The following is a 12,954-nucleotide window of genomic DNA, read 5'->3' on the forward strand; positions in this document are numbered from 1 at the left end:
CGGAGAGATCTCAACGAAATGCAGAATAATCCGAAGAGTCCTTCGACGAAACTTTCTTCTTGTAAAAATAAATCAAACAGTACAAAAATCGGCAGCTTTAATTCTCTCCTTTTGATAACAGATTTTTTTTCCTTTCTTCTCTTTTTTTAAACCTTTTTCATCGGAAAAGGATAGACCAATCAAAACAAACCACGTTTTATTAAGCGGAGGCTTGCTTTTTGGCCAGTACACGTGTCAGTTGTAGATACCGATAATTTTGCTAACCGCTTACATCGTACGGTTTTTATAGTTTACTGGACCTGGTATTTCGTGCGGGCGATTTGTGACGATGCACGACATCGTTTCTGGCATAGCGAACTTTGAACGAACTACTCCCGCTCTTTTCTTCACCGACCAATTAAAAGACGGGTCGGTTTTCTTCTAAGTTGCGACTCAAAACATTTTAGAGTAAATAAATGGTGATTAATTTATTATTTCAAAAATTATTTATAAATATATTATTTTTGTATTATATTTATCACATAAAATAAAAGTATATTTTATCAGTAACATTTTTTGAAATATATGTTTAACATGATATATTATTACTTTTTTGAAATATATGTTTTATATAATTTTTATTTTTAGATTATTTTAATTTTAATATTTTAATTTTTAGTTAAAATATTCTTATCAGAAAGAAATTATTAGTTGATTTAAGATCAATACATTCATAATAATATGATATTTTTACATATGTTTAATTATTGGTGTGATATTTGTCACATTATTAAAATAATGATATGACATGTATCATGTCACCTAAATTAATGACGTAATATGTTCACATCATTAATTAAACACATATAAAAATGTCATGTAATAAAATGTGTTAGTTGTTAGTGAACTATTGGTTTCCTCCTAATATGAGATATTTCGACCAAAAAATAAAACGTTAGAACTAAAATGTTAAAAAAGAACATGAGTCAAATTAATTATTCGTATAAACATTAGAGGGTAATTTTATCATTATACATTGATTATTCTTATTAAAAAATTATCAATTCAAATAAAGAATGTAGGTGATTAATTTCATGTGTTCAATTTTATCCTTTCAGTATGATAATAGATTATAATTATATCGGTATTATTTTTATTTTTTTAATAATTTAAAGTAATTATAAGATAATATTCGAAGATAATATTTGTTTGAAATATTTTTTAATCATTGATATATATATCTCTTGCAGACATATCTATTCGAATATATTATCGATCTTAGTTTAAACAAAAAATATATTATATTTATATTTTAAAAAATTATTTCTAATGTCATTTTTATATAAAATAAAATTTAGAAGAAATTTGTCGTCACTGCCGGCCTCCCCCTATCCAGCTCTGATTCAAGAACCCAAATTTAAAACCCTAGGTCAGTAAACTTGCAATCAATCTGTTCCCATGTTCATTGGAAAGTTGGGTCTATCTTTTTCATTTCAAAATACACAATTAGGTTTTAATCCTATACTGTACACTTCTCACTGTTTGAGGAAAATCTACAGATTAATAAAACACTTGATCAAAATTAACCTATTTTGAATTCCTACTTAGGTAGGTAGGGCCCTCAAAGAAAAGATTCCATGGCGAATATAGCTGACGCGCTACTGCAAGCGTTTATGCCGAAGCACGAGCACGAGAGCCAACGGGAGGAAGACAAAGTTTGGATGAGGCTACAAAGACCGATCTTAATAAGTTCAATAGGGATCATTTGTCTCGCCGTCTTCGTTTGCACTACTATAAGCTTCAAGATTGTGTTTCCAGAAGATGTTTTGAAGCGACCATTTTGCCACGACTGGAGACTGCAGCCTATGCCGTTGAATGTGGAAGGAGGAGTCACCGGACTGATCAAGAAACTGTGGATTACTATTGGATGGTTTTGTTCGTTCCATCTATGGTCATTTTCTTAGCTTCCGCTGCATATCTCGTGACCGGTTAGTCAAAAGCTCTATTATTTGTGCTTCGTTTCCTTCTAGTGAATTTTAGCTTACTATTGAGCTCTATTACAGAGTTGCTCATCGTAAAAAGGCAAAGTTATGGAAATGACTTTGAATCTGGAATTAGAGTGGAGAATGTTGATGGCATCATGATATGAAATTTGAAGATGTCTTTCCCTGTATTTACAAATTGAGAGGGAATATATATGCCATGTATTTGTTAGGCAATGATATGGAAATTAAGCTTCTTATTTGACCCGCTCAATGGCATGGGAGGATCTTATTGGTTGTCAGGTTTAGTATTCTTGAAATAAATTGATCCTTGGCTAGCATTGAATCTCGCATTGGTATAAATTACCCTCCCTGTGGTGTATGGTTAATATACATTATCTATGTCAATTTGGCTAGCTTCTTGCATTAGTCGTTGCTTCTATGGTATATGCTTTGCATGAATACTGGTTAACTTGTGTCTGGTCTTGTAATATTGAACCCTGTTAAGCGAAAAGGGAGTGTTTTTCTCCTTAGAGGTCTTGGGTTCGAGCAGCTGCATCTGTAGGTTGTATGCGTTGTCAATAGTTAAGAAAGATTCTAAACATATACTACTTTGTAATCCCTTTATATGGCAGTTGATCTAAAGCTGAACTATTTTGGGAGTCGCTTTGATGTTGGGTCTTTGTGTTTTCTTGTATGTGTTTAATTTTCCTTGTCATTTTTCCTTTGAGTTCATGTATCCTGGCCTGTCATTTGATTCAGGAATTGCTGTTGCTTATTCTGCTCCTGATAGGCATGGATGTTTGAAGATGGTTGAGAATGATTATTGTGCTTCCAAAAGAGGTATGCCCTGTTTCTCATTTCTTTTTCTCGTTTTATAGACTTAAGTGGATGTTGAACTGCCATATTGAAATCTGCAGGAGGAGTTCGCTGCCTGTCTATTTTGAATGCAGTTTTCGCTATCATCTTCGGTGTTCTCGCTTTGTTTTTGGGTTCAAGCCTCCTCACTCTGGGGAGCAGCTGCTCTTTGCCCTTGTTCTGGTGCTATGAGATTGCTGTGTGGGGGCTTGTGATTCTATATGGGGGAACTGCCATCCTCCTAAGAAGGAAAGCAGCTGTAATTCTCGATGAAGGAGAATTCTGTAGTCGAACTTTGGTTTAGAAATGCCAGAGTCTAACCCCTTGGAAGTCACCTCAGATGTGGAAAGTTGTCTTAATGAAGGCTTCAAACCATAGATGTGATCATCCCTCCTATCATCTGATGAACAAGGCTAAACCGAGAGTTGTTATGATGCGCCTAAGATAACATGTACCAGTATTACAGATCTTTCAGGTGGGAGAAGTTCCATTAATTCTCTTCAATTTCAGAGTATGGGGAGAGCTCTAGCTAAAGGTTCCCCGTTCGACCGATAGCTCGAAATCTGTAGAGTTTTTAACTGCGGTGACGATTGTGATGTCCGGCTGATTTTTGCAGTCTTGGTCGTAGATGAATTTCATAGCTTGCGTGAATAAATTTACACTCAGGGCCAGGGGGCATTGTCATTTTGTGTTTTCAGCCCTTAGTCAAGAAAGACCGGTATGGGTTTTTACTTTCTAACTGCACATTTGTGTATAGCTTGGGTACTTTACCGACCCATTCATCAATCAACACACTTAAAATATTCATCAACGGTAGAAAAGGACAATTCAAAGTTACGGTAAATTATGCATTTAGTATTTAAACGATTAGTTTTTATCCGTTTTAGTACCTAAACTTTCAATTTTATTAAAATCATACCTAAAGTTTAGTTTTTATTTCGTTTTAGTACCCAACTAAAAACTTAATGTTAAGTTTTGATTTCGTTGAAAGTTTAGGTACTAAAACGGATCAAAATTGATAGTTTAGGTACTAAATGTGTTAAGTTTTTAACAATGGAGTACTAAGATAAAATAAAAATTAAACGTTAAATATAATTTAAAAAAAAATTAAAAGTTTAAATATTAAAATGGATCAAAAACTGATAATTTAGATGCCATAGTTTACCTTCAAAGTTTTTATACTAAAATGATTCAGTTCCCATTAAGCACACAAATTAAACCAAGGACTTGCCCGGTGGTTAGGTGCTAAACCTTTCTTCCACCGGATCCAAATTTAAATCTCATGGGGGTGTTTTCATGTATTGGTTTAATTTCTTCTTTCGTTTAAATCAATCAGAAGGTGTCATGTGACAACATCTGATTGGTTGTTATTAATTTTCTTTCCAAAAAAAAAGTTATTCGTATGGTTATGGTGTGCTTATATCATGCTTTGTTGGTGTTAGTATTAGGATAAATTATTAGATAGTCCATATCATCACGTCATTCGTGGTCGCAACTAATAATATTTGTCTATATTATTTTTTCCAAGGTGAATTTTCACCTTTTTCCTACATGTAAATAAGAAGTGATAGTTATTTGGAAGTTATTTTAAAAATTGTGACTCTCATTTTCAACATTAGCTCTTTTTAAACTCAGCTTGACAATGACATATAAATCTTAATTAAAGGTATGTGGAGGCTATTCGGGAATTCAATAAGATTCTCTTGTACATTTACAAGACAAAGCAATATCATCAGAAATCTCCACAGTATGAACAAATACTGAAAAAGAATGAACAGATGTATGCCTTGCTGGTAATTTGTCTTTCACTTTGCCCCCAAGCGAAACTTGTCGAGGAGACTGTGAACTCTCAGTTGCGAGAGGAGTATGGTGAAAAGATGGCTAGAATGCAAAGATATGATGATGAAGTTTTTGCCATCTATGATGAGCTCTTCTCATATGCATGTCCCAAGTTCATCACACCATCAGCGCCTAGCTTTGAGGATCCCCTTGTAAATTACAACCAGGTAGTGGTTTTATCATTTTTAGGTAATCTTAAGAATGATTTTGGTGGAAGTACATTAATTGAATCACTTATGTGTGTTCCTTCCCTTATTTACATCCAAAGTCCTTTAGTTATCCAACATACATGATTACGTCACATGAGAATAAGGGAAGTAAACGGCTATTTGGTGGCATGTTGTTAAGCTTCGTCTTCTTATCTTGGCCCGCATTTCTTTCAATGTATATTTCGAGTTTTTTTACCTGCTTCCCTCTTACACACAGGATTCCTACAGACTTCAGTTGAAGCTGTTTCTATGTGAAGGGAAGCAGCAACAGTTTTTATCAGGTGTCCGTACATTTCTTAAACTGTGTTCAACTACATCTCTCGTCAAGCTTGCAAGTTACATGGAAGTGGATGAGCCCACTCTGAGGTTGACAATTCTTTCAATCTTCTTAACGGGTCTTTTTTTTCATTTCAATGTTTGCTTCATTTGTTGTGTGCTGACCTTGTGTCATATCTAGGAGTATCTTGTTTACGTACAAGCACAAAACTCAAGCCGTCAATTCTGATGGAAAGATTATCTCTAATGCTGATGTGGATTTCTACATTGACGATGTAGGTTAAGTTTTTTAGCTTTCTAGCAAAATTTTTGTCGAGATGCTCTCTTTAGCATTGCAGGTAATGATTTGCATTGTTTTGAAGCAGGACACGATTCGTGTTGTTGAATCCAAGCCAGTTAAAAGATATGGTGATTACTTCCTGCGACATATTGTCAAGGTATGATACACATATTATTAATCAATCTTATTAGGATATATATATATATATATATATTCAACTGGGTAATATTTTTCAACTGTCTATTACAGCTTGAAGGAGTGATAACTGATATGGATCGGATAAAGCTGGAGTAGACTGGCTGCCTACATATCTTGCCATGGACTTGACATATTTATGTTGATTATTTTACTTTTTGTTTCACTATTCGACAGGAGTTTATGCCAATTTATATGGCATTTTACTTCCCCTTTTGTTAATTAATTGAATTTTGTTAGCGTTTGATCTTGTGTAGTTTTACTCGCACGGCTAAGAGGCAAATATTAATTCTTTCACGAGCATGGAGAGGATTTTATTAATCCTGGTTTTTGAATTGTTTCTAGGGTAAACTATGTATTTAGTACCTAAATTATCAGTTTTGATCCGTTTTAGTACTTAAACTTTTAATTTTCTCAAAACTATACCTAACGATTAGCTTTTGTTTCATTTAAGTACTCCACTGTTAAAAATTTAATGTGTTTAGTATTTAAATTTGTAGTTTTGGTCCCTTTTAGTACTTAAATTATTATTTTTTTTCAAAGCTTAATGTTAAATTTTGAACAAGAATAATAAAATGAAACAAAAACCAAACTTTAGGTATGATTTTAAAAAGATTGAAGGTTTCGGTATTAAGATGATTCAAAACATATTTTTTTATGGGAAAAATGACATTTTGAATGTACCACTATTTTTTCGTTTGAACTTTTAAACACCATACTGCATATACCGCAGGTGCAAACTAATGGTTAAGCAAAATCATTTTCAAAAGTAGCCCTATATAATTCATTAGATCCATTCTGTCTTTAGACAACAAATTTTAAGACTTTGTAAAGCGCCCACAAGAAAAAAATGATATAAACTACAAACATTGGAGGGCTTTTAGCTATCTCAAACCTTTCAAAAGATAGGAAGAGGGGCTTGAGAAACTCATGGCTGTTGAGGACTTAACATTTTCAGTTCCCTTCCCTGGTGTTCCACATTCACTGAAATCAAGTGTCCTGCGCTCCACCTGCAACGAAATCTTCGAATCAGTTTCAACGAACGGCTCTTACAAACGAGAGAAGAAAAGATGATGTTAAGCATAGTTTATAAGTAAATACCAAGATATTTGAAGCCAAATGTGAATGGTTCTCCGACTGACTATTCTCTTTGTCCATGTTATTAGGGTTGTTGATGCCTCTCCCTTTTATAATTGATTCCGGAGTTTCGTTTCCCAAAACCTCCAAGGCATCAGCATAAGCAGCTGCAGTATGTTCACTTAATTGTTTCATCAACCCAATGGCGTCATAGCTTCTCTCCACAGGGCTCATAACATATCCCATGTCCTGGAAACAAATTCCCAATATTAGGAACCAATGAGTTTTTTAAGTTCGGAAAATCTATACCACAAGTTTACCTCAATTGTTAATCCTGTGTCAATTCTTGGGCCGGGAACAAATGAGTTGATAAACCAAGGAGATTTCCATGCCGATGGCGATTCAATACTTCTTTTGAATGGAGTATCTCCAAATCTGCCAACCCACATCAAGCAAGTAAATTTGTAAGCAATCCTATTTATCCTAGTAGTTGAACAGGGTAGCGAAACAACAAAATCGATGTAGCAATGTGATAACAGTAGGGATCAGTTATAAGCTTACATATTATAACTCTCGGTAGTAGCATTATTCTCAGTATTATCAACCAAATTCTCTAGAGTTGCTGACGAATCAGTGCATTGTACTGTAGTATCAGCAAGACCCTGATTTGATATGCTTCCTATGCTTTTATGATGTCGGTTTCTTGGAGTTTGTATGCTTGAAGACAAAAATGATCTGCCTGCTTTAGGACCAACATGATCAGGAGAAAACAACAATGGATCATTTAAATTACGCTCAACAAGCACAGCATCAGGACGTTGAACCTGTCAAAAGAGTAGAGGAAAATATTAGTAAATAATAATAAATCAATTCGCTATTAGATGCAAAAATGGAATATAACTGAAATGAAGACAGAGGAATTAAGACCAAGATTTCCAACAGAATACTGCAAAAGGAAACAGTCCGTATATGTATATATGCAGAACTCACAATTTTGTACGAAGCATCAATTTCAGTTTTGTCCTTTGTATGAATTTCACGGGAACTAGTTCTATTAGAATCATTTTCCTGAGCTTCATCATTTAAAGAGTCAGTATGATCTCCACCATTGTGTTTATCCTCATCAAATGCTTGCGATAGGTTTTCTTTTTCTTCAGTGGAGACACAGGAGTTGGTTTTATGTTCAGACGGGCACACTTGAGATATGTTGCCAGTCTCACAATCATTGAAAATCACATCCAAGCGAGAGAAATCTTGGGTCAAATTGGATGCCATATCAGTTTCCAGTTTTTTCTCACATGGTCTCTCTGATAGAGGTGATAAAAGATCACGGTGGCGCTTCTTCAAAATGGATGGTGTACCAGTAAATGTTTTTGCAGCACTTTTCAGCAGAGAATCAGGACTATTTTCCCGTGACGGTGAATCCCACAACCGAAATGGACTGATGCAGTTCGTAGATATCATTAATTGGCGAATACCAAGAGGACTATATTCTGGCTGCATATCACAGCCAGAGGGTATAATGTCACAGCTGAAAAATGGATTATCCAAACTTGGAAATCGAGGAGGCTCATAACATAGACCTCCAACATCTTGTTCTGCAGGAAAGGTTGGCTTATCCTCCACGCTAGGACAAGTTTCTACTACATCTGATTCTAAACCAAAAGTATTCACTGGAACCAACTTCCGAGAATCCTTGTCAAGGTATGATTGCCCTTGCAGATCTGTATTGTCTGCATGATCATCACTGGTATAGATAAAGTCATCATGTGCATTCATAGTAAATGCTTGCTCTTGATTTCCAAAATGTTGACCTTTTAACTGACAAGGGTCACCTCCAATCATATATGTACCATCCTCAACTGAAAGGAGAGAAGGAGACACAAAAGATTGACGGCATGAGGTAGGCAATACTTCAGACCTTGAAGGACAATTCGATTGTAAGGCTGGAGTTCTTCCCGTTTCAGATATTTGGATGTCTGAAGCCTGAGAACGTGATGCATTTGTGTAGCCACCCATTTCAACCATATTAGATCCTTGTGTAAAATTTTCCGAGGCAAAGCATCTATCATTCACTGCCTTCGAGAATAGGACACTACAGCATTCATCATCAGGTATCAACGTTTGTTCTTGTTTGTCTGATGATGTACCCGTATTGATGAAAGGTGTAGGAGCATTTAATTCTATAGAAGACTGAAATGCGATATTCATCACTTCATGGCTTTTGCTGGTGTCTAAACAGTTACTTGGTCCTGATGATTCTTGCCCCAAGTTCAGAGAAGAAATATTAGGAAAATCTGGTAAACCAAACTGGTAATCTCTACTCGCAGAGCAACCTTCACTTGGTATTTCGGGAATGGAGAAGTTCTCATCTTCTAAAGATGGGTAATACTCTTCTGAACAAGGTGCTGGACTGGAATTTTTCTCCTTTGCCACACCAGGCATTTCAGTAAAGTGGAATTGCTCTCCTAGATAAACAGCAGCATTAGCGAAATCACTTGTAGACTGAGAGCACCTAACCATCTCTGACTCTTGACTGCATTCTGATATGTCCTCAGCTATTGTCCTAAATTTAGCAGCACTATCATCGACATTGCTCTGAATTGTAGGATTGCTTTGATTTGCAAGAAGTGAGAATTGAAATTGTTCTAGAATGCCTGATGCTATATAAGAGTCCAATTTCTTTTTGATCGAACTGTTCCAGTGATTTTTGATTGCATTGTCTGTCCTGTTACCAGTACAAAGATGGAAATAAATCACGTTGAAATGCAATATATATATACATCTAACAGAACATTAGATTTTAGACAAATATCAGCTGATGACTTGCCGTCACAGGAGGAAGTAAAATGAATCTGAGACAAATAGAGGTAATCTTGATATTACGTAGATGTAAAGGTGCGGCCTCTCTGAAAAGTTGGCATACCTTCCTGGCAATAACTTTGAGAGCTCTGCCCATCTATTCCCAAATATCTGATGAGCACGAATCAGAGCCAACTCTTCTTCCTGAGTCCATGCCATTTTCTTTATGGAAGGATTGAGATGATTATGCCACCTGGATTAGAACTTAGTTGTAAGAGCATAATCGTAAAACAAGACGTTTGCAATAATATTCAAGAGTGAAAACCTCTCACAGATTGTTAAAATCAACATTATTAAACCAATTCCACCAGGCTAAGTCCAGTTGTTGTTACCATCCTAAGAAAGGTAACATTCTAAGTTTCAAACAACCCTCCTTGACTATACCAAATTTCTAAATGTAAATGATATTAAAATATTAAAGTTTACAGTTCTATCATCACACCTTTCTCTGCATTGTTTTCCAATTCGTCCAGGTAAGTGCTGAGCTATGGTTGACCACTTTTTTGACCCATATTTGTTCACCAGCTCGATTATTAGTTCGTCCTCCTGATTGAATTTCTCAAAAGCAACTCAGAATGTTTATCGAGAAAATCTGTTTGTTCTGTCAGCAAGCAACTCATAGAATTGTGAGAGAGAAAAGTAGCAAAAGCAATCACCTCTTTAGACCAAGGCCCTTTAACTAACTCAGGATTCAAGACCTTTTGCCACCTGTGTAAGCACTGTACATCAGTCCGATCCTTGAAACACTCGGCTGCAGATGAACCGGCTTACAATTAGAACATTTAAAATGATGAAAAAAAATAGATACCATGCCTCTTAAAATCAAGAATAATACCTATCTTTTTCCAATTTTTTCCTTTAAAACGTTGAACAGCGTCACGGAGAATCTCATCCTGGAATCCCATAGAATTATGTAGTCAAACTGAAAATTCATTAAAGAGTATGCATGCGACCACTGATACAACATTACAGGATGGGACTAAATTAGTTGACGCTATAATACATGACAGACTACGATGATTACCTCTTCAGCTGTCCATTGTCCTTTTGTAGAACGTCTCGTAGGACCGGTAGTCCTCCTATAGAATCATTGCAAAGTCAGGAAAAAAAACACAGAACTTCATAAAACAATCAATTTCTGAAATAAACATCGTCGAAAGAGGGAAATAGCACCCAAGAACCCCAATCCTGGATTTTAATTAGTGTTCTGTACGAGGTACTAAAAGGAAAAAATCACACGGGTTTACAAATAAATACCCATGAAGAGCTCGAATTCTCTGAGCATCATCGCCGATGCTGGATCCAACCGAAGGGTTCGATACTGTTCTGTCACCTTCCATAGTTCTTTTGTAAATAAATGAAGCTGCATACCGCAATTCCAACTCTACAACGCTTCTCCCCTCAATCTACTGTCCAAATCATTAGAAATCAACGTAACTATAGAGTTCCTGCGCACCAACAACAGAGCAATCAAACAAAAAAAAGGAAAAAGAAATCAGAAAACATATATCAAAAACAATTGTACAATAGAAACTAAAAATTCAGAAATCAACGATTTCAAGTGATGTAATTTAAATTCATTCAGTTTTCAAAATTTAATGACTCGGAAATTGGATAAAGAACCGACAGTTATTGAAGCAAATTGTTAAGTACGTAACTTAAAGATGAAGATCGAAGGAATAAAGTTCAAACTCATAAGAAGAAAAGCAAAAATCCCAAAAAAAGAAGATCAAGAAGCCAACCACTTAATTTAGCTTCGAAACCCGAGAAATGAAGAACTGATAAGACAGAGGAAGTAAAAACGATGCACGTTTGCAGATCCAAGCGAGGATATGTTAAGAAATCGAAGATGATGACGTGCAAATGCACAGCGAAGATTACAAAAGATGAAGATCAGAAGAAGAGCAAAGGAAACCAAGAGAGGGAGAGAGAAAATGAAACGGTCTACAAAGTTTTTCAAACATAAGGGGCGGAGTAATACACCTTCAATCCTATAATTAAAGAACGAACATTTTTTTGTATTCGACGGCCAGGATATCTCCACCTTGGACTCGCGGCCATCCCGTGTGCTTTTTTTCTAAACCTACCCAACGATCAAATTTATTTTCTATATAGAAAAATTAATCATATTAAATGATTAAATTTATTAAAATAAATTAAAATTAAAACTAAATTTGATTACGAGTATACTAATTTTTATAATTATCATATCATCTTCTCCATTAAATGATAACGAGTAGTAATTTGATTAATATTATTTTTTGTCCTTTTGGTTCTAGGGTTTAGTCCTGATTAATTCAGATCGACTTATATTGTACATCTGATTTTGGTGGATGAGTCTCCCTACAGAGATTTTTTGTATATACAAAGACTAGAACTCGATATCTACTTAAACGATATCAATATGCTTACTACTTAAACCAACCCATTGGTAATTTGATTAACGTTATTTAAATTAAATTATTTAATTGATAAAACTAAAAAAATTAATAATAAAATTAAAATTAATCGTTAATTAAATAATCATAAGTATGATTTATTCATTGTTAAAGTGATACCTCTACGTTGATAATTGTTAATATGGTATTTGTACCATTAAAAATAAATTTGTTTGTTTGGCTGTAATTGGTTTTCCGGAAAATGAATTATTGAAATTTGAATTACAGGAATTTGAATTCTGAAAAATGAATTACATTTCTGGAAAACGTTTTCCGGAAAATGTTTTCCGTAAAATGAATTACATTTTTCTGAAAAACATCTGTAAAACGTTTTATGATGTTTGAAAGATATTATTTAAACTTTTTTTCACTAGTTGAAGAGTTTTTTTAAAATTATTTATTACAAATATTAAATACAATAAATAATATTATTTATCATAAAACTTTTTTATTATTACAAATAATTTATTTATTATTAAATAGTATTTTTATAATTTTATTAATAAAAATATTAATTTTTGTATATTTTAGTGAAATAAAAATATTATAAATATTATAAATCATTTATTAAAGTAATAGTGTTATATTATATTTTAAAAATATTAATTAGTATATTTTAAATATCTTTATTAAAATATTATAAATATATAAATAATATTATTCATTATTAAATATATAATTTTTTATTATATATTATTAAAAAAAATAATATCTTATATTATTATAATATAATTGATTATTTTATATAATATTAAAAATATAATATAATATTATTATAAATATTAATAAATAATATTTTGATGAAAATGATATTAAAATATTTTATTAATATTAAATTCATAAAGTAAAATTATTTTGAGTATTTATTCTATGAAGTGAAAAGTCAGAAAATGAATCTGTAAGTCATTTTCCAGAAAACATAAAGAAAATTTTGTTATTAGGAAAATGAATTACGTTCA

The 12,954-nt window shown here is 33.6% G+C and overlaps 2 protein-coding genes, 1 long non-coding RNA gene and 1 pseudogene across 4 annotated transcripts; 3 read left to right on the forward strand and 1 right to left on the reverse strand.

Annotated features, from left to right (window-relative positions):
• The first annotated feature begins 1,378 nt into the window (after positions 1-1,378).
• On the forward strand, positions 1,379-3,236 carry LOC120203902 (annotated as a pseudogene).
• A 1,251-nt stretch (positions 3,237-4,487) lies between these two features.
• LOC120203903 (eukaryotic translation initiation factor 3 subunit L-like) lies at positions 4,488-5,324 on the forward strand. Its single transcript, XM_039204048.1, has 2 exons — positions 4,488-4,825; positions 5,085-5,324. Exons 1-2 carry the CDS (start codon positions 4,598-4,600, stop codon positions 5,322-5,324), a joined length of 468 nt encoding a protein of 155 aa, XP_039059979.1. The 5' UTR covers positions 4,488-4,597.
• A 36-nt stretch (positions 5,325-5,360) lies between these two features.
• Positions 5,361-5,823, forward strand: LOC120203899. The gene is made up of 3 exons (XR_005523904.1): positions 5,361-5,418; positions 5,509-5,580; positions 5,673-5,823. It is a non-coding gene; the product is annotated as an uncharacterized LOC120203899 (long non-coding RNA).
• A 555-nt stretch (positions 5,824-6,378) lies between these two features.
• Positions 6,379-11,387, reverse strand: LOC120203909 (transcription factor MYB3R-1-like). 2 transcript variants are annotated; one of them, XM_039204054.1, is made up of 12 exons: positions 11,303-11,387; positions 10,815-10,994; positions 10,582-10,636; positions 10,393-10,450; positions 10,214-10,308; positions 10,000-10,103; positions 9,622-9,750; positions 7,686-9,423; positions 7,257-7,519; positions 7,016-7,130; positions 6,720-6,944; positions 6,379-6,628 (listed from the first exon to the last, which is right to left on the reverse strand). In XM_039204054.1, exons 2-12 carry the CDS (start codon positions 10,895-10,897, stop codon positions 6,503-6,505), a joined length of 2,991 nt encoding a protein of 996 aa, XP_039059985.1. In that variant the 5' UTR covers positions 10,898-10,994; positions 11,303-11,387; the 3' UTR covers positions 6,379-6,502. The 2 variants fall into 2 exon arrangements, with proteins under 2 accessions (XP_039059985.1, XP_039059984.1); XM_039204053.1 differs by lacking the exon at positions 11,303-11,387 and having other exon boundaries at positions 10,815-11,018.
• Positions 11,388-12,954: the final 1,567 nt, after the last annotated feature.

Source organism: Hibiscus syriacus, unplaced genomic scaffold, assembly GCF_006381635.1.
Source record: "Hibiscus syriacus cultivar Baekdansim isolate YM2019G1 unplaced genomic scaffold, ASM638163v2 tig00010505_pilon, whole genome shotgun sequence".
Classification (NCBI taxonomy): domain Eukaryota; kingdom Viridiplantae; phylum Streptophyta; class Magnoliopsida; order Malvales; family Malvaceae; genus Hibiscus; species Hibiscus syriacus.

What these genes read in the sequence shown, in the direction of transcription:
- LOC120203909 (XM_039204054.1), bottom strand. Translation starts at nt 10,897, where the DNA reads ATGGAAGGTGACAGAACAGTATCGAACCCTTCGGTTGGATCCAGCATC. An exon ending in AGAATTCGAGCTCTTCATGG is followed by an intron (nt 10,637 to 10,814) that starts GTATTTATTTGT and finishes ATGATTCTATAG; the next exon opens with GAGGACTACCGGTCCTACGA. An exon ending in ACTACCGAGAGTTATAATAT is followed by an intron (nt 7,131 to 7,256) that starts GTAAGCTTATAA and finishes GTGGGTTGGCAG; the next exon opens with ATTTGGAGATACTCCATTCA.
- LOC120203903 (XM_039204048.1), top strand. Translation starts at nt 4,598, where the DNA reads ATGTATGCCTTGCTGGTAATTTGTCTTTCACTTTGCCCCCAAGCGAAA. An exon ending in CCCTTGTAAATTACAACCAG is followed by an intron (nt 4,826 to 5,084) that starts GTAGTGGTTTTA and finishes TCTTACACACAG; the next exon opens with GATTCCTACAGACTTCAGTT.